Source organism: Natrix helvetica (assembly GCF_964273705.1).
Source record: "Natrix helvetica genome assembly, chromosome: 3".
Lineage (NCBI taxonomy): Eukaryota > Metazoa > Chordata > Lepidosauria > Squamata > Natricidae > Natrix > Natrix helvetica.
Window position 1 is genome coordinate 171,506,005 of NC_138549.1, and position 21,299 is coordinate 171,527,303.

Below are 21,299 nucleotides of genomic sequence, written 5' to 3' on the forward strand. Positions count from 1 at the left end.
CCAGCAAGGAATGGGGTTCGGAGGGGCTACGCACAGCCCTTACGAGCTCCGTTTTCACTGGCAGAGGCTGCAGGAGGCTGTTGCAGTCTAAAACAGAACTTGGGAGCCTGCTTTTGTTGGCAGAGTGCTTGGGATGCCATAGGCGACCCCGACTCGAGTGATGTCAAGCTGGCCATGCCCACCTTGGTCACACCCACCTCCCCCCCCAGGTCAAACACAACCCTGATACAGCCCTCAATGAAATCGACTTTGACCCCCCCCCCCCCCCCCCGTTCTAACTCAGAAATCTAGAGATGGCAAGACCAACAAAGATGATAAGAGACCCGGAGGCTAAACCATTCAATGAAGTCAACTAGGTATGTTTAGCCTAATGGACAGAAGTCTTAGGGGGTGACATGATTGCATCTTGCAATTCTGGAAGGGCTGTCACAGGGAAGAGGGGGGGGGGTTTGACTTATTCACCCAAACACCTGAAGGCAAGATAAGAAGCAATGGATGGAAACTAATCAAGGAGAGAACCGACCTAGAAGTAAGGAGGAATTTCCTGACAGTTAGAACCATTAATCAGTGGATCAACTTGCCTTCAGAAGTTGTGAATGCTCCCATCACTAGAGGTCTTCAAGAAAAGATTGTCTGGGATGGTATAAGGATTCCTGGCTTGGACAGGAGGTTGCACTAGAAGACCTCCAAGGTCCCTTCCAGTTCTATGATTCTATATTTTATCATCTTGCATGAACCATAACTTCTCATTAAACTATAGTTTATTTATTTGTCATAGGTAAAGGTAAAGGTTCCCCTTGCACAAATGTGCTAGTCGTTCCCGACTCTAGGGGGCGGTGCTCATCTCCGTTTCAAAGCCAAAGAGCCAGCGCTGTCCGAAGACGTCTCCATGGTCATGTGGCTGGCATGACTAAACGCCGAAGGCGCATGGAACGTTGTTCCCTTCCCACCAAAGGTGGTCCCTATTTTTCTACTTGCATTTTTTACGTGCTTTCGAACTGCTAGGTTGGCAGAAGCTGGGACAAGTCACGGGAGCTCACTCCATTACGCGGCGCTAGGGATTCGAACCGCTGAACTGCCGACCTCTCTGATCGACAAGCTCAGCGTCTTAACCACTGAGCCTGTTTGTCACAGACAATGTTATACAAACTCAACCACTGGATTCCGTTAACCTGTCATTATTATTTTTTTAAGCTCTTCTGCTATCAGATTTGGCTATGAGATCCCCAGTTAAGCAACTGGAAATCTTCTTTAAACCAAATAAATGTTCCAAAAAGATTTGAACATCTCGAGTCTTGTAGCATTCGTTTCTCTCAGGCCGGTCAACTTTTTAATTTGAAAGATGAGAATCATGCCATCCACTTTAATATTGTAGTTAAGCAGCTAAATCCACTGAACGATTAACTGAGTTTCCTAGAATATTAGAAGTTGTGAGGCCCGATGAGTCGAGTAAATTTCAAAGAAAAAAAGATTGGTTTTTAAGAGGATACACAACCACAACAGGGAAACATTGCCGATCAAAGCGTTCCTGCAAATATAAACACTTATCCTTTTTTCTCCCCTTTTCAACATTCCTAGGAGTTAAAACAAAGGAATCTGCTGATGATTTTTACTTTACCATTTGTTGTGTATTTATTCCGATAGACACATCCCATCCATTGCACTACACACACATACCACTCCCCTTTTCCATTTGGAAAAAAAAAAATCACACCTCCCAATATGAATTTCAAAGACTCAGCAACCCTTGGGAATCTGACAGCCACAGATGCTGGTTCATCCTTCTGTCTCACAATTTTTTACACCAACCCCCTCCCACAACCTTCCACCATGGCCGGGCAAGGAGAAATGCCCCTCGCCAAGGATGTTACGAAGAGGGTGGGGGGGACATTTTGGAAAGGGTAGCTTTTCAGGGAATGTTGTGTGACAGTGTGCAAACAAGGAAGCGAAGCAATCTGTTTCGCAAAAAGTTGTTTTTTGCTCCCACGGCATCCCCAAACATTCCAGCACGAATGTAAATAAAATGCATTTATCACCACTTCAATCAGATGTTCAGATTGGGGGGGGAGGAGGGGGGATGGCTTCTCCATTCTCCCCCACTGCACATTCTCAAATCGTAGCAAAGCTTCAAGAGACCATATGGAATGGCTCTTCATATCAACAGCTTTTGGGTTAAATAAAATCCTTCCTGTATGAAATATGAATGAATCTTGGGCGGGATTTTTAATGCAGAAACTGAGAAAACTGACGGCAGAAAAAAAAGGGATTAGCAATTCATGGAAATCTGTTTGAGTTTTTTTTTTTTTTGCTTTTAAATATAATTTTATTTATTTTATTTATTTTATTAAATTTGTTAGCCGCTCCCTCTCCACAAAGGGACTCGGGGCGGCGTACAATAAATAAAAACACATATTATAAAACTACACATTGTAAGGAGGAGGTATAAAACACAATACAATATTATAATAACATAGAAATATTAAAATAAGTTAAATTAAAACCCCAATAGAAATTACAAGTTTAAAAATTGCCAGGAGGAATAAAATGGAGCTATGGTTGAGCCAGGCCTGCTAGTTGAAAAAGGTGGGTCTTGAGTTTTGAACGGAAGGAGCGGAGGTCGGTGGTAATCCTAATATCTGGGGGGAGGTCATTCCAGAGGGCTGGGCCCATCACAGAGAAGGCCTTACTCCTGGGCGCCGCCCTCTGGCACTGCTTAGTGGACGGCACCCGGAGAAGTCCCTCTCTGTGAGAGCGGATTGGTCGTAGGGATGTATGGGGCAGGATGCGATCCCGCATGTAGCTAGGTCCTGTGCCATGGAGCGCTTTGAAGATGGTAATCAATACCTTGAAACGCACCCGATAGACCACAGGAAGCCAGTGCAGCTCGCGCAGGAGAGGTGTTATATGGGAGTATCTCGTACTCCCCATAATCACCCGCGCGGCCGCGTTCTGAACCAGCTGCAGTCTTCGAGTGCATCTCAAGGGAAGCCCCATGTAGAGAGCATTACAGTAGTCTAGGCGGGACGTCACCAGCGCGTGAGTGACTGTGCGAAGGGCATCCCGGTCCAATAGGGGGCGCAATTGGTGCACCAGGCGAACCTGGTGGAATGCCCCCCTCACCACGGCTGCCACATGGTCATCCATGGACAGCCGGGCATCCAGGAGGACGCCCAAATTGCGCGCCCGTTCCATGGGGGCCAGTTGCTCGCCCCCAATGGCCAGTGTTGGAATTAGCTGGTTGAACCGGGGGGCCGGAAGCCACAGCCACTCCGTCTTGGAGGGGTTGAGTTTGAGTCGGTTGTCACCCATCCAGACCCGTACGGCTTCCAAACACTGGGACATCATTTCAACGGCCTCGTTGGGGTGGTTCAGGGTGGGGATGTACAGCTGTGTATCATCAGCGTACAGATGATATCCCACCCCAAAACCACGGATGATCTCACCCAGCGGTTTCATATATGTGTTGAACAGGAGAGGCGAGAGGACCGACCCCTGCGGCACCCCACAAGTGAGAGGCCTCAGGGTCGACCTCTGCTCCCCTGCCAACACACACTGCGTCCGGTCGGAGAGGTAGGAGCAGAACCACCGTAGAACGGTGCCCCTTACCCCCAGCCCCTCCAGCCGGTGCAGGAGGATACCATGGTCGATGGTATCAAAAGCTGCTGAGAGATCTAATAGGACCAGGATAGAGGAACAACCCCTATCCCTGGCCCTCCAGAGATCATCTACCAACGCGACCAAGGCCGTCTCTGTGCTGTCGGAAGCCGGACTGGCGTGGGTCTAGATAATCATTCTCCTCCAGGTGACGTGGGAACTGTTGGGCCACCACACTCTCTACAACCTTTGCTAAAAAAGGAAGGTTGGAGACAGGACGGTAATTGGCTAGCTCCGTTGGGTCCAGGGAAGGCTTCTTGAGTAAGGGTCTCACAACCGCCTCTTTCAAGGCGGCCGGTAAGAACCCCTCGCCCAATGAAGCGTTCACTAGCACCAAGAGCCAGTCTCGTGTAACCTCCCAGGATGCCAGTACAAGCCAGGAGGGACACGGGTCCAATGAACATGTGGTGGCTCGTAGTCGCCCGCGTAACCTGTCCAAATCCTCGATGGCAACCGAGTCAAACTCCTCCCAGAATGGTCTCTCAAGACTCGCCTGGGGCATCCCTCCTAGCCCACTGAGTGGGACCCATTCCCTCCAGATTTGAGCGATTTTATCCTGCAGATATTTCCCAAATTCCTCTGCCCTGCCCTGTAAAGGAGCTTCCCGCGGTCTCTGCGAAAGAAGAGAGCGGGTCACCCGAAACACGGCGGCAGGGCGGTTATCTGCGGACGCAATAAGGGCGGCACAATGTCGACGTTTGGCCGCTCTTATTGCCACAAGGTATGTCCTTAAGTAGGTTCGTACCTGTGTTCGGTCAAGTTCGGAACGGGAGGATCTCCATCGGCTCTCTAGGCATCTCTTGTGGCGTTTCATCACCCTTAGCTCCTCGGTGAACCAAGGGGCCAGGGTGGTTCGTTGCCGCAGGAGAGGCCGCAAAGGCGCCACCCGGTCTAAGGCCCCGGCAGCCGCATTATTCCAGGCGGCTACTAGGTCCTCTATCCGGGGGCGGGTCAGGTCTACAGGAGGTGGCCCAAGCTCCGTCTGGAACCTTTCTGGTTCCATCAGGCGCCTGGGGCGGAACCATCTAGGACATTCCGGTTCCGCCTCCCCGCGGTGGGGGGTAGCACCAGGGAAGTCAAGTCGGAGAAGTGAGTGGTCTGACCATGACAGGGGAGTAATAGCTATGTCCCCTATTCCCAGATCACTCGTCCACTGGTCAGAGACAAAAACAAGATCCAGCGTGTGACCTCCCTCGTGTGTGGGACCCTGAATTAACTGAGTCAGGTCCATGGCTGTCATGGAAGCCATGAACTCCTGAACCACCTCAGATGCTTCTCCCACCGATGGCAAGTTGAAGTCCCCATGACCAAAAGTTTGGGGGTCTCAACTGCCATCGTTGCGATCAGCTCGAGGAGCTCAGGCAGGGCCGCTGATGTATAGCGAGGAGCCAGGTATACAATCAGCAGGCCCAACTGTCTCCCTGGGCCCCATCTCACGACAAGGGATTCACACCCGGATGTCTGTGGCACAGTGAACTCTCTCGGCTCCAGGTCTTCCCGGATAATTACCGCTACCCCACCGCCCCTACCCTGGGCCCGTGGCTGGTGGAATGCACGATAACCTGGTGGGCACATGTCCACGAGGGGTACACCTCCCTCGTGGCCCAACCAGGTCTCTGTTATTCCTGCGAGGTCCGGCTCCCCCTCCAAAATCAGGTCATTAATGAGGGGGGCCTTGTTAACAGCGGACCTCGCATTGCATAACATCAGCCTAAGGCCCTGGCTCTGTAGATCCTGGCCACCTAGCGTGCGGGGGTTGGTACAAGCGACCGGGTGTAACCAACAACCACGGTCTCCCAACCGACTGCAGGTTCTTAGTCTGTCCTCGCACCCACCCCTCCCCACGACCGTTGGTATAACAGAGCCCTGTACTGGAATGCTATTATCACTCTCCTCCCCCACTCCGCTCCCTCCCCTCCCGACCACACCTATTTGCCTGGCTCTACTTTCCCTCCTGGCCTGAATCCCCTTCCCCCCTACCCTGGAACCCCTTAAAACTGTTAAAAATGATTAATTAAAAACCCCCTTAATTTCCGTTTCCTCCACCTCTCTGGGTTAACAAACCCGTCATCAAGGTGGGACCTTGAAAGGTCTGAGGGCCATACCTGCGAGAGGGGGGACTCTCGCAGTAGTAGTAGGTCTGACCTGGAATATATAGAGTTCATAGGTAGTCATAGGGGCGAGCTCATTTTCCGGTGCTGTTGTTAAAATCATAAGTTTGTTCGTGAGCCAGGGTTCCCCCAAAAAAGGGGTATGTAGATGGTGGTTATCCTTACCCTGGATGGAAAGGGTAGGTTGGTGAGCTAGCAGGCTAGCCAGAATGGTCTACAAGTGGAGCCTCAAGGGGGAACTGGGGAGCAGTTTGTAACACGGTGGCACTAAGGAGCAGTTTGTAGCAGGGCGTTAAGGTAAGCCTTGGTGAATAGAGGAAGGAAAGTTGTCAGCAAGGGTGAGAGGGTAAAAAGTCAGACCTTCAACAAATGGCCACCAGTCTTCCAAGCGTCTCTATCCAGTCTCAGACATGAGTGGCCATTTGTCTCCTCGGCAGCCTAGCTGCCCAGGGTTGTTGTTTCTGAGACCGCAGGGCGGTCTCGGCTTTCCTGAGCTTCCCTGCAGTCTCCGCTGGTCTGCTAGCGTTCTTTGGTGCCCAGAAAGTGCCTCATTCTCACCTCTCGCAGCCCCCCGCTGGTCCGGGATTTATGGTGGCCAAAAGGTCTGGCGTTCGGCATCTTTAACCACCTCCACCACCGCCGTTGTCCAAACCTCTGCTGCCTGGGCTGCATGGATTGGATTCCTTTCCTCCTCCGGCTGCCTCCGCACCGCTCCATTCCGCTCCATTTCTTCCGTTCCGCACACGAGCACACGAGCCGGCAATCGCCAGCCCCAGCCCCAGCACCAACTAGCTAGCGCGTTTCTGCCTCACCGTCTGGCTCTCCGACCACCCTGGTGATCCAGCCCAAAGCCAGGGCGAAGCCAGGGTGGTTGTCAACGAAATTCCGACCCTCAAGATGGAACAGAGGGCCGGCAGCACCCCTCCCATTAGGGAGGCCCTCCCGCAAACATGCAGAGCTCACAAGCCGACCGCCATTCCCTCCGGAAGCTCCTCCTCCTCCATAAAGGGGAGGGGTCCTTGGTGCTGGGTTGTTTTGTTGCAAATGCAAGATGTTTCATTACCCAACTAGGCAACATCATCAATGCTAGAAGGGAGTGGAGTTTATGGAGAGGAGGAAGTGGTGGTGATGGTGGTGGTAGAGGAGGAGGAGGAGAAGAAGATGAGGACTGTGGGGTCCTTGATGCTCTCTGAGCTGAGTTGTTTTCTTGCAGACATTTCATTACCCAACTAGGCAATATCATCAATCTAAAAGGGAGTGGGGTTTGTGGAGAGGAGGAGGAGGACGACGACGACAACTGTAGGTCTTTGATTCTCTCTGAACTTGGTTGTTTTCTTGCAGACATTTCATTACCCAATTAGGCAACATCATCAATGCTAGTCATTTTTGATACATTTATTATTATTATTATTATTATTATTATTATTATTATTATTATTATTATTATTATTATTATTATTGCATCAACAGAATTGTATCACAGCGGCCAGTTGTTTCGCCGGATTTGGCATTGATTACTAGTCGGGCCCCACCCAGGGGCCTAGGACGTCGTAACGTATTTTCATAATATGTGTGCGAATCCAAGCAGTGCGGCCTTTTGCATTTGACTGATGGTGATTTTGTCAATTTTTAACTGTTTTAAATGTAATTCCAGTGCTTTTGGAATAGCACCCAGTGTGCCGATTACCACTGGAATTACCACTGCTGGTTTGTGCCATAATCGTTGGATTTCGATTTTTAAGTCCTGGTATTTCTCGATTTTTTCATATTCCTTCTCGGCGACCCTGCTATCACCTGGTATTGCAATGTCTATGATTGTAACCTTATTTTTCTCAACCAGTGTGATGTCTGGTGTATTATGAGCCAGTATTTTATCCGTTTGTATGCGAAAATCCCACAAGATCTTGACCATCTGACCCTCAACGACTTTTTCAGGCTTATGTTCCCACCAGTTTGTTGCTGTTTTAATATTATAATTTTTGCACAAATTCCAGTGGATCATTTGTGCCACTGAATTGTGCCGCATTTTATAGTCAGTCTGCGCGATTTTTTTACAGCAGCTGAGTATGTGGTCAACAGTTTCATCAACTTCTTTGCAAAGTCTGCATTTGGCATCATCAGAGGATTTTTCGATTTTGGCCTTAATGGCATTTGTGTGGATAGCTTGTTCTTGCGCAGCCAGGATTAGTGACTCTGTTTCTTTCTTTAATGTACCTGCTGTTAACCATAACCAAGGTTTTTCACTGTCCACTTTATCTTTTATGTTTTCCAGAAATTGGCCATGCAATGCTTTGTTCTGCCAACTCTCCATTCTTAATTTTATCATATCTTTTCTGTATTCTTGTTTCGTCTGTTGGGCCTTCAATAGATTTTTGTTCTTTACTTCGATTAATAGATGTTCTTGACTTTCTTTTAAATAATCAGCCAGTGCATGTTTTTCTTCTTCAACTATTTGCTTCACTTGTAATAATCCTCTGCCACCTGATTTCCGGGGTAGGTATAGTCTATCAATATCACCACGTGGATGTAAACTGTAGTGCATTGTCATTAGTTTCCTGGTTTTTCGGTCCAAAATGTCCAAATCAGCTTGTGTCCAGTTAACTATACCAGCTGTGTATCTTATAACTGGTATTGCCCAGGTGTTTATGGCCGTGATTGTATTACCACCATTCAATTTAGATTTCAAAATTTTCCTAACTCTGTTGGTGTACTCTCCCCTGACAATAGTTTTTACTTCTCCATGTTTGATGTTATCCAACTGCAAAATGCCTAAGTATTTGTAGGCTTCATTTTCGTTGCATTTAATTAGTTGGCCATTGGGCATTTTAATTCCCTCATATGTAGTGATTTTGCCCCTTTTTATGGATACAGTGGCGCATTTTTCCATGCCAAACTGCATTGAAATATCGGTGCTGAATACTCGGACTGTGTTTGTCAATGATTGGATTTCTATTTCTGACTTTCCATAGAGTTTCAAATCATCCATATATAATAAATGCAAAATTTTTTCAGCTTCTTTGGCTGTTTGGTAGCCTAATTTCATTTTTTTAAAGATTACTGATAGTGGGATCATCGCGATGATGAAGAGAAGAGGTGAAAGTGAATCACCCTGGAAAATTCCTCGCCTGATATTAACCATTCCGTAGTTCTCATTCCCTACTGCCAACTCAGTTCTCCATTGTTTCATCGCCTTTTCAGTGAAGGATATAATATTTTTACTAATGCCAGTTGTTTCTAAGCATTTTATGATCCAACTATGTGGCAATGAGTCGAATGCCTTTTTGTAATCAATCCAGACCGTATTCAAGTTCGTTTTTCTGTTCTTACAATTTTCTAATATCATTTTATTAATTAGGAGCTGTTCTTTTGTGCCCCTGCTCCTTCTTTTGTTGCCTTTCTGCTCTACTGGCAAGCTGTTGTTTGTTTCCAAATAATCCATAATGTTATCTGCAATAATGCCTGTGAGTAATTTGAAGGTTGTTGGCAAGCATGTTATTGGTCTGTAGTTTTCAGGTATTGTTCCTTTAGTTGCATCTTTCTGATGCAGAAAGTCATTTTTGATACATTTATTATTATTATTATTATTATTATTATTATTATTATTATTATTATTATTATTATTATTATTATTATTATTATTATACAATTGTATCACAGTGGCCAGTTGTTTCGCCGGATTTGGCATTGATTACTAGTCGGGCCCCACCCAGGGGCCTAGGACGTTGTAACGTCGTCTTTGTTGTTGTTGTTGTCATTATTATTACTATTATTACTATTATTACTATTATTACTATTATTACTACTATTACTATTACTATTACTATTACTACTACTACTACTACTACTACTATTATTATTATTATTATTATTATTATTATTATTATTATTATTATTATTTGATTAATCTTTGGTGAGATTCACAGCCTTTGGGGCTGGTTGGTAGCTCAACAGCTCGAGTCCTAACCAAGGACCTAGGAACTGTTAAGGTAATGTCGGAAGATATAAATTGTTCCAAGTAGGGTGGTTTTTTGTAGAGTCAGAATGTTCAAGTCAGGTAAATTTAGAATTTCCAAATATTGCTCCAAGGGCTCCAATTACAATTGGGACAACACATGATTTCTTTTTCCACAGTCGCTCAACCTCAATTTGCAAGTCCCGGTATTTTGTGATTTTTTCTTGCTGTTTATCTTCAATCCGTGCATAACCAGGTATTGCAATGTCAATAATTTTGGCTCTTTCATACTTTCTAACATGAATTTTGAACTTTGAATGTCTTAAAGACTCCTTCCCACGTTCATCCCGCAAAGTTCTATTTTCTTTCACAGAATTGCATCACAGAAGCCGACGGTAGATAGGATCTCTTGGATGGAGTCCACCCCTTGCTAAATGCAGGAATCCAAATGAAAGCAAGCTAGAGAGAGATGGAGGGGGGGGGTCCTATTGCAATAGGTTTATGGTAGATTAGAAGCTGTTTATGGACCTTCCCTTAGTGGAATGCAATAACAGATCGCTAATAGAACAATGATTGTTGAAATCTACCTTTGTTTTGGGATCACCTGTTAACTGCTTTATACTACAGCAGAGAGATGGTAGGTCAAATTGGTTGACTGAGAATAGATTTTCATATCTGAAATATTTTTTAATGCTGTATAGTACCGTATTTTTCGGAGTATAAAATGCTCTGAAGTATAAGAAGCACCTAGCTTTTGGGGAGGAAAACAAGAAAAAAAACCTGCCTCTGCCTCCCAGCAATATGCCTCCTTGCAGAAAACAGCAAGCAGCTTGTTTCAGTTTCAGTTTAGCCTCTTTAGCACAAGGGAAAAAAATCTGCCTCTGCCTCCCAGCAATTAGCCTCCTTATAGCAAACAGCGTGTTTCAGTTTCAATTTCAGCACAGCCTGATTAGCACAGGCAGCTGATTGTTGGTTCAATCGGCCTCCCCATGATCAGCTGTTTCAGGCTGCAGGGCCTATTACCACCTCCGTGTGCCCCATTTTCAGCCTCAGCACGACCCATTTTTGGCCTCTGCGCACCCTTTTTCCAGCCGTTCCGGGTGGCATGGATCAGAATGGGTGGAAAATGGGGTGCACGGAGGCCGAAAATGGGGCCTGCAGAGGCAGCAATAGGCAATGGCAATCCCTGCAGCTTGAAACAGCTGATGGTTGGGAGGCCAATCCAACTGACAATCAGCTGCTTGTGCTAATCAAGTTGTGCTGAAGCTGAAGCTGAAACAGGCTGTTTGCTGCAAGGAGGCAAACTGCTGGGAGGCAGAGACCAAAGGGTGGGGGCCGGCGGGTGGGTGGAACTACATTCGGTGTATAAGATGCACCCAGATTTTCACCCTCTTAGGGGGAAAAAGTGTGTGTTAAACTCCGAAAAATACGGTAATTCAATAGAGATCTAGAAGTTCATATATTTTGCAATGGTGGGGGGAAACTATTTCTGTTGAAATACATTTATCTGTATTCAACCAGAGACATACAATTATGTGTACCGATCAGTGATGGGATTCAGCCAGTTTGCACCTATTCGGGGAGAACCGCTTGTTAACTTTCTAAGCAGTTGGGAGAACCGGTTGTTGGAAGAAATCTCCTTTTGTTTTTTCCCACTTTACAGGGCTAATCCTGTAAGGAAGGCAGGAAGGAAACATTCTGGTGTTTCTAGCCTAATCTTTATTGCCCTGCTTACAGAAACTGCCTCTCCGGTTAACCCTTGTTACATTGTCACAGCTAAGGCGAAGCGCTCATCAATGTGAGTGACGTTGAGTTGGCCACGCCCACACAGTCACATGACCATCGAGCCCCGCCTACCGAGCTGGTCATTAGGGCAGAGAACCAATTGTTAAATTATTTGAATCCTACCAGTGGTACAGATAGTCCTTGACTTACAACAGTTCGTTTAGTGAGCATTTCGAGTTACAACGGCACTAAAAAAAGTGACCATTATAATCATTTTTCACACTTAACAATCGTCGCAGCATCCCAGGGTCACATGATTGAAATTCGGCTGCTTGGCTACTGACTCGTATTTATGACAGTTACAGTGTCCCAGGGTCACGTCATCCCCTTTTGCGACTTTCTGACAAGCAAAGTCAAAGGGGAAGCCAGGTTCACTTTACAACCAGGATACTAATTTAACAACTGCAGCGATTCACTTAACAACAGCGGCAAGAAAGGTCGTAAAATGGGACAAAACCCACTTGAGAAGCATCTCGCTTAGCCACATAAATTTTGGGATCAATTGCGGACGTAAGTCGAGGACTACCTGTATTGTTGTTATTCTGTTTTTATGCATGTTTTTCTGGTGTTTGTGTTGTTGCCTTTTTGGTCTTTCCTCCCTTTTTCTTTTCTTCTTTTTTACATTTTTGTTCTCTTTTGGACCTTTTGTCTTTTTCTCTCTCTCTTTTTTTTTGTATTTTAAGTTTGGAAATAAAGTTAAAAAAAATATTATAAAGGGAGCTTGTCCCCTCTCGGATTTTTTTTATGGCACGACTGCTTAGCCAAGCGGGTAGACTCACGTGAGTAACTCTTTCTTGATTTCCTTGGAAAGGAACTTCAGCTTGAAGTTGGTTAAGGTGATTTCCCCCGGATATTTTCTTTCTTCGAAGTTTTCTTCTGGGACTTCTTGTTCGTCGGCTTCCGAGGAGGCGAAGGAACAGCCGGCGGGCTCCGACTGCAAAAAAAGCAAACCCAAGAAAATAATATTCCGAAGGGAGTAGAGGTAACTTTGCAAAACCAGCCACGGCACTATATCTATGGAGATTCTCAGTCATCCAGGTATCAGGGGGATGGGCTGCTGGGGGTTTGCAGGGGTTCAGGATAACCTCTAGCTAAGATTTTGTGCAGTTCGGAGAACCCCAAAATCCCACTCGCCCTGCCCACCCCACCCCGTCCCTCCCAGGAGTCCCCACACAGCCAGTTTTGGATGCAGGTAAGTGCAGGGCGCGCGCAGAGGCTCGGGGAAGGCAAAAGGGAGAGTGTTGGCTCAGAGAGGGTGTTGGCTTTTTTGCAGCTGCCCAAAAACTTAGTTGATGCAGGCTGCATCAACAGAGGGATAGAATCAAGATCACGTGAAGTCTTAATACCACTTTATAAGGCCTTGGTAAGACCACACTTGGAATACGGCATTCAGTTTTGGTCGCCACGATGTAGAAAAGATGTGGAGACTCTAGAAAGAGTGCAGAGAAGAGCAACAAAGATGATTAGGGGACTGGAGGCTAAAACATATGAAGAACGGTTGCAGGAACTGGGTATGTCTAGTTTAATGAAAAGAAGGACTAGGGGAGACATGATAGCAGTCATCCAATATCTCAGGGGTTGCCACAAAGGAGGGAGGCGAGCTATTCCCCAAAGCACCTGAGGCCAGGACAAGAAGCAATGGGTGGAAACTAATCAAGGAGAGAAGCAACTTAGAACTGAGGAGAAATTTCTGAGAATGAGAACAATTAATCAGTGGAACAGAAGTTGCCTCCAGAAGTTGTGAATGCTCCAACACTGGAGGTTTTTAAGAAGAGATTGGATAACCATTTGCCTGATGGGGTGTAGGGTTTCCTGCCTAAGCAAGGGTTGGACTAGAAGACCTCCAAGGTCCCTTCCAACTCTGCTATCGTATTGTATTGAAAAACGGACCTACCGGAAGTTTGGGAAGATCCAGAGCCTGAGGATGCCATTTTCGCCCTCCTAGAGGCTTGAGAAAAGCCTCCTGAGCCCAGAGAAGGCAAAAACACCCCCACCCCTCCACCGTGGTGCAGGAGGCTGGCTAGGCCATGCCCACCATGGCCACACTCACCCAGCAACCAGGCAGTGAACCCCTTACTAAAACTTTTGAAGCCACCCCTGGTCATGGTTGTCCTAAAGGTGCTTTTTGCAAGAGGCAACTGGACTTCCTGGTTTTTTGGGGGGATGATGTTTTGCTTCTCCTTCAAGAAGCTTCTTCAGCTCTGACTGGATGGTGGGGAATAACTTATATTCCGTGCAGACAGAAGGTCATTTGCAACATGTTCAGAGAGACGTTGAGGCCACTTGGAGGTTTATCTCTGTCCTCAGGGTCACCTGAGTGGTGCAAATGGGTGTTTGGATCAATCACCAGGAGACTGGGAGTTCTAGTCCTGCCTTAGGCATGAAAGCTGGCTGGGTGAGTTTGGTTCATTCACCAGGAGACTGGGAGTTCTAGTCCTGCCTTAGGCATGAGAGCTGGCTGGGTGAGTTTGGTTCATTCACCAGGAGACTGGGAGTTCTAGTCCTGCCTTAGGCATGAGAGCTGGCTGGGTGAGTTTGGATCAATCACCAGGAGACTGTGAATTCTAATTCATGCCTTAGGCATGAAAGCTGGCTTGGTGAAGAGATACTGCTTGGAGAATAGTCAGATAAGAGACAGCATAGCCTGCAGCTGAATAATGGGCTAGATAAGAAGCTCAGAAGAGGCTTCCCCTACTTTCTCTGGCTATGAAGGAGACCGGAGGAGAATTACACATTCAGCCTTGCAAGATTCTATTCATGTAGCTATACAGTAAAGTGGAATTTCTTAATCGGGTTGTGTTTCCTGCCTGTTCTACCTGTTAAGACTCCTAATGTATCAGACTCCTGGTCACCCGAAAAATATTGCCTTTGTCTTGACCTAATGTCTTTCAACATATGTGCTTAGACACCTGCTAAGCACCATTTAACACAGAAATATGCCGAACAAATGATCTTGTTTGTTTGTTTGTTTGTTTTATTGGATTACACCCCAAATTATTTTATTAGAAGATGCAAAAAATACATTATGAAGTGCTGGGTACGTAGCAGAGTTACTTGTGCGATATAAATTAGAAATTGTAGGTGCTAAGATGATATATACCCTTGATGGCGAACCTATGGCAAGTGTGCCACAGGTGGCATGCAAGCCGTCACCCAGCTCAGCTCCACCGCGCATGCATGCATGCCTCCTGCTGACCAGCTAATTTTGGGGTCTCTGCTGCACATCCGTCCCCCGTGCCCCATTTTTGGTTTCAGGAGGCTTCAGGGAGGCCTGCTAGGCCCAAAACGGGCCGCAGGGGGTTACGCACAATGTGTGAGGGTGGGGGAATGCGGGTGGTGTCGTGCGCGCATGCATGCCCAGGGGGGGAGGATCATTGCATTATGGGTGTGGGCGCGCACACGCGTGCTGTCGCAGGCACGAGGGCAATTTTGGCACGCGGGGACAAAAAGGTTAGCCGTCGCTGATACAGTATATACCTTCAAAAGATAAAAGCTTACGGCGATGTTAAATATAATTTCTGAAATGTTAATAACTGCAACGTTGTACGTTGGAGTGCATAATTAACGCCAAGCGTGGTATTGATCGGCAATTGCAAAAGCACATTCAGTGACTTTATGATATTAAAGAAAGGCTTCCATCTTGAGTGCAGTGATTAATAAAAAGGTCCCCCCTGCATTGTTGTTTGTTTGTTTGTTTGTTTGTTTGTTTGTTTGGATTTATATGCCGCCCTTCTCCAAAAGGACTCAGGGCGGCGTACAACATTAAAAAAACACATATCCCAAAAGTTAAAAAAAAAATACATATCCAAAAAACAAACCGAATTTAAAAGACAATACATTTAAAATAAGTTAAAATTAACAGGCCAGGCCGGCTTGCTGGAAAAGCCAACTTTTTAGGGCGCATCGGAAGGACCGGAGGTCAGGGATTATGCGAAGCTCCGGGGGCTACTGTTGTACATTATTGCTTATCAATGTTAAATGGCCTTTTCTTCCCATGGCCAGAAAAGCCCTATTCTCTGGAAAAATAAAACACTTGCATTTTCAGGGATACAAGTGAACATGACGCAAATGTCAAATACTTATATTATATACTAACTAATAACTCGCCCTTGCCCGGGTATTTATTTAATCCCAATCCTGTATTAGACCGGAATGGTGATGTCAAGTGGCAACGTTAAGTGCAGAATGGGCTTTTCCTCCCTCCTTCCATGAACGTCACCGCAATTCCTGAAGAGGCGATGGCGAGAGCAAACTTCTCCCTGAGCCCGGATGTCGGCGACAATTAAATGAGTTAAAAATGATTTCCCCGTGCCCCCAGAAGTGTAATTTCTAATGTTGGATTTTCCCCCTTGCCAGAGGGAGACCCCCTGTGGAGTACTGTGAAGCCGTTACCATGACAACTGCACTGTGCTGTACAGTAGAAGCCATTTAAGGCAGTACAGTAGAAGCCATTTTAAGGCACAACAGGCTGTATCGTAACAGAACACATACCCCGAATAGAGAGAAATTCCCTGAGGATGGGCTCCAGCATGATGTTCTGACCCAGCTCCCCAAACACGACAAACCCTCTGAAGTGAACGCAAAGATTCCTTTAAGTAGGATTGCCGGCAGCCCCGGCAAAAAGTTTCTCTCTCCCCACAGGCTAACAAGTCCATCCAGCCAGAAGATGAATAATTGTCTCCCACCTATTCATCTCCACCCCCGGCCTTTTATCCCCAGAGCTAGGGTGGGGCTTCGCTAGCAGTAGTGGCTCTTCCGTCCCAAGGACCAGCCCACGGATTTCCATTGCTCTCCTCTCCTCTGCACTGGACCCAGCTGTTCTTCTTCTTCCTCATCAGCCACCTCCAGACCTGGCAGCTATTGATTCTCCATCTGAGGGCTGATGGACAGCTCAGGCTCCTTCTCTCCCTCCCCCCTCTGCGTCTCTCTCTCTCTCTCTCTTCCTCTCCCTCTCTCTCTCTGCCAGCTCCACTCCCTCTCCCCCCCTCGGAGCTTTCAGGTTGCCTTGATGCTGACCCTGACTTCCACGTCTCCTTCTCCTCTGATTTGGCTGCCGGAGGCGCCAGTGGCCGACAAAGAGGGACTCCTCCGGGTGCCGTCCACTAGGCTGTGCCAGTGGGCGACGCCTAGGGGAAGGGCCTTCTCTGTGATGGGCCCGACCCTCTGGAATGACCTTCCCCCTGATATTAGGATGACTACGGACCTCCGCTCCTTCCGTCAGAAACTCAAAACCCACCTGTTCCAGCTAGCCGGCCTGGCCTAATTCCAGCTTTCCCACCTCAGTTTTATTTTTAAATTTTATGATTGGTTTTATGGTCTAAGTTTTTAATTTTTACAAATTCGTACAGGGGCTATTTAATCTAATTTTAGCTGTGTATACTATTGTTTGTATGGTTTTTTAAATTTATACCTGTACACCGCCCCGAGTCCCTTCGGGGAGAGGGGGCGGTCTAGAAATCTAATTAAATAAATAATAATTAAATAAATAAGACACGAATCCAAAAGCTTGGAAGACAAAATATCTTGTCCCAGTGACTGACCCATTTTGGATCCTACATCAAAGGGCTGGCATCAACCTTGGTAGTCTGAAAGTATACCTTCCCCCTCCCTTGCCTTTACAGTCCAAGAAACTAGGGAGCGTTTCCCCTTTGAGGTGCTTTCTCTACTTCCTACCGCCTCTCTTCCTCCTGCCTCCCATCCCCACAGCCCATGACAGTCAGGGTTGGGTGCCGAGTCTTCCGCCCACCCTAAGAAGCAAAGGCACCGTCAGAGTAACCTTGCAACGCCTCCTCTTTACCTCCTCCAGTTCCTCTTCTCGTTGCCGATTTGGTTTGGTGTAGTCGATGGGGCCGTCCCACTCATCCTGGCGAGAGGTGTGGCTGGACTGGGGTGAGGTCATGGTGCTGCTCGTGGCACTGGTGCAGTTTTGGCGTTGGGACACGTCGGGGTATTTGATGCTGGGGCTACTGCTGCAGCTGCTGCTGCTGGGGAAGGCGCTTTCACGTTTGCGGTGCTTGTTCATGCTTAAGTCCAGAGTCCCGTTTTCATCCACTTCGATGTCCATGGACTGAAATGTGGAAACCACAAGAACAAGCTTTTAACACTATTTGTAAGACATTTCTGATTCTGGGGAAACACGTGAGAAATAACTTGGCTCAAAGGAAATACACGAGTCATCTTTCTGTTAAGAGGAGAATATTTGCAGCTCAGGATTAAAATGAGGGGTGCAGACGTTTCATTACCCAACTAGCTAACCTCATCAGTGCTAGAAGGGAATGAGATTCGTGGAGGAGGAGGAAGAGGAGGAGGGGCAGAGAAGGAGGACTATGAAGAGGAGGAGAACTGTGAGTTCCTTGGTGCTTTCTGAATTTGTCTGTTTTCTTGCAGACGTTTCATTACCAAACTCAGTAACATCATCAGTGCTAAAAGGATCAAGAATGTGGATTCTGACTGGTTCGAGGCGGTGAGAGACCGATACTGTCCGGAAAGTTAAACTAAAATAACCTGAAAACTCATTATAAGGTGGGAAACACACCCCTGAATATTCAGTTGATTAACAAGATCATGCTAAAAATGTTATGGGATGATATGAATTATTACATGGAACTTACATAGTGGGAATGTGCTGTAGATGCTTGATAGTCCAATTTATATGATAGCCAATTGAAGAACACATTCCAAATATATTTGAACCATATATAAAGCAACTTCTCCTTTTACTAAGAGTCTTCTCAACTTGTACCTGTGGGAGATCTACCTTATCCCTAAATAAAAAGAGATTAATCTAACGGTTCATCTTGGATCCTATTTAGCAAAGGGCACACCGGGCTAAGAATCTTATTGTGATGTACGGCTTACATTTTTACATTGTAAGCTGCCCAGAATTGTTTTTATCAGCGAGATGGCATACAAATTAAATAAACAAACATATAAACAAACCAATACATAGATAAATACAGGTAGTCCTCGACTTACGGCCATTCCATTCCATTCTTCATTCCATTCCATTCCATTCTTTTTTCTATTCTATTCCATTCCATTCCATTCTAAGTATGAATCAAAATCATCTGACTTTTGATTGCTGCAAAGGTTTTGTGGGAAAACTGTCGTAGGCCACTTTTTCCCCCTGCTATAACTTTGAACGGCCACTAAGTGAACTGCTGTTAAGTCGAGGACTACCTGGCATGGATCCACGGGGGCTGCCGCTCACCTTGCTGGAGAGGTCTTGCTGCTTGGTGCTGAGGTTTTCAGGCATTTCCCAACAGCGGGTGGAGAGGTTCAAAATGGCCGTGGCGGCCATGTGGGCGGCTTCAGCGTCGTGGGAGTAGTCGAAGCCCGTGGACGAAGAGGAAGCGTTCTTCACGTAACTGCTGGAAGGGCTGTGGCTGGGGGAAGTGGAAACCTTTGGAAAAGGTTTGCCTGCAAAGAAGGGAGCAAGAGAGGCGGAAAGGTATGGATAGTGATGGGATTCAGCTATTTATATTCATTTCTCGCCCCCTCGCCTTTCCTGCAGGAGTTACAGCACGTTAAAAGCGCCCTCGTCTACTTGTCCTACAACAGGAAGCTGGTTTGGTTTAGTGGTTAAGGCACCGGGATAGAAAGTGGGAGACTGTGAGTTCTAATCCTGCTTTAGGCACAAAAGCCAGCTGGGTGATGGTGAGTTCTAGTCCCGCCTTAGACAAGTAAGCTGTCTGGGTGACTTTGGGCCGATCACCAGGGGACTTTGAGTTCTAGTCCTGCCTTAGACATGAAAGTCAGCTGGGTGACTTTGGGCCAATCACCAGGGGACTGTGAGTTCTAGTCCCGCCTTAGACAAGAAAGTCAGCTGGGTGACTTTGGGCCAATCACCAGGGGACTGCGAGTTCTAGTCCCGCCTTAGACAAGAAAGTCAGCTGGGTGACTTTGGGCCAATCACCAGGGGACTGCGAGTTCTAGTCCCGCCTTAGACAAGAAAGTCAGCTGGGTGACTTTGGGCCAATCACCAGGGGACTGTGAGTTCTAGTCCCGCCTTAGACAAGAAAGTCAGCTGGGTGACATTGGGCCAATCACCAGGGGACTGCGAGTTCTAGTCCCGCCTTAGACAAGAAAGTCAGCTGGGTGACTTTGGGCCAATCACCAGGGGTCTGTGAGTTCTAGTCCCACCTCAGACAAGAAAATCCGCTGGTTGGTTAAATTGATTAATGGACCATAAATAAATGACCACAAAACTGCCCAGAAAATTCATTCCCCCAAAGACCGTCCATATCCGGACCCAACTTACATTTAAAGGCTTTAGGTGAGGTTTCGCTAGACTGAATCTTTGGGGCAAGCATGCGTTTGCCAAAAACCTGAGCGTCGAAACTTGCATAATCGAAGGTGACTTTGGAGTACTTCTCCAGCTCCTTGGCCAAATTGGCCCTTGGCGTGGAAGGAACCATGTTGGGCCTGTAGCTTCCATACTGAGGCACCTCGAGTTGCTTCACAAAACACATAGGCCTGAAGTCAAGAGAAAAGGGGGGGGGGCGTTTTCGTCAGACGTTTGTGATTCTGGGGGAACATGCGCGAAACAACTTGGCTAAAAGGAAATTCACGAGTCACCTTTCCAACAAAAGGAGAATATTTGCAGCTCAGGGTTGAGAAGAGGCGTGTCCTTGGTGCTCTCAGAGCTTGGTGGGTTTTCTGTGGATGTTTCATTACCCAACTAAGTAATATCATCAGTGCTAGAAGGGAATGAGGTTTGCGGAGAAGAGTGGGAGGAAAAGGAGAGGAGGAGGAACAACAGGAGGGAAGAAGAGTCCTATGGGGTCCTGGGTGCTCTCTGAGCCTGGTTGTTTTCTTGCAGACATTTCATTATCCAACTAGGTAACATCATCAGTGCTAGAAGGGAGTGGGATTTGCAGAGAGGAGGAGGAGGAGGAAGAGGAGGAGGAATGTGGGATCCTTGGTGCTCTCTGAGCTTGGTTTTTTTCTTGCACACATTTCATTACTAAACTATGTAACATCATCAGTGTTAGAAGGAAGTGGGATTTGCAGAGACTACTACTACTACTACTAGTAGTATTAGTAGTAGTAGTAGGAGAAGGACTGTGGGGTCCTTGGTGCTCTCTGATCTTGGTCATTTTCTTGCAGACGTTTCATTACCAAACTAGATAACATCATCAGTGCTAGAAGGGAGTGGGATTTGCAGAGAGGAGGAGGAGGAGGAGGAAGAGGAGGAGGACTGTGGGATCCTTGGTGCTCTCTGAGCTTGGTTTTTTTCTTGCACACATTTCATTACTAAACTATGTAACATCATCAGTGTTAGAAGGGAGTGGGATTGGCAGAGACGACGACGACGACTACTACTACTACTACTACTACTACTACTAGGACTGTGGGGTCCTTGTTGCTCTTTGAGTTTGGTCATTTTCTTGCAGACGTTTCATTACCAAACTAGATAACATAATCAGTGCTAGAAGGGAGTGGGATTTGCAGAGAGGAGGAGGAGGAGGACTGTGGGGTCCTTGGTGCTCTCTGATCTTGGTCATTTTCTTGCAGACGTTTAATTACCAAACTAGGTAACACCATCAATGCTACCATAGAAGGGCCTGGTATATAAACAGAGCGCAAACCTCCTGCCTTTTAGCATTGATGATATTACCTAGTTTGGTAATGAAGCATCTGCAAGAAAATAGCCAAACTCAAAGAGCACCTAGGGCCCCTCATATTCATCTGTTAAAGACAAACATAGGAAGGATCCAATCCAATCCAATCCCAGTATTTTATTATAATCGTAGAATAGAATAGAAAGAAAGAATCATTTGGAATTATTCTCTGAG

The 21,299-nt window shown here is 46.7% G+C and overlaps 1 protein-coding gene across 1 annotated transcript in view; it reads right to left on the minus strand.

Annotated features, from left to right (window-relative positions):
• Positions 1-21,299, minus strand: part of MYT1 (myelin transcription factor 1) — a gene marked incomplete at its 3' end in the record, with an annotated part of 110,578 nt that overhangs the window by 36,658 nt on the left and 52,621 nt on the right. The window contains exons 10-13 of the mRNA XM_081949694.1: positions 19,763-19,977; positions 18,713-18,921; positions 17,300-17,569; positions 12,282-12,436 (exon numbers count right to left, since the gene is read on the minus strand). Of these exons, the coding sequence (XP_081805820.1) occupies positions 12,282-12,436; positions 17,300-17,569; positions 18,713-18,921; positions 19,763-19,977 (849 nt within the window). The remainder of the gene's footprint in view (positions 1-12,281; positions 12,437-17,299; positions 17,570-18,712; positions 18,922-19,762; positions 19,978-21,299) is intronic.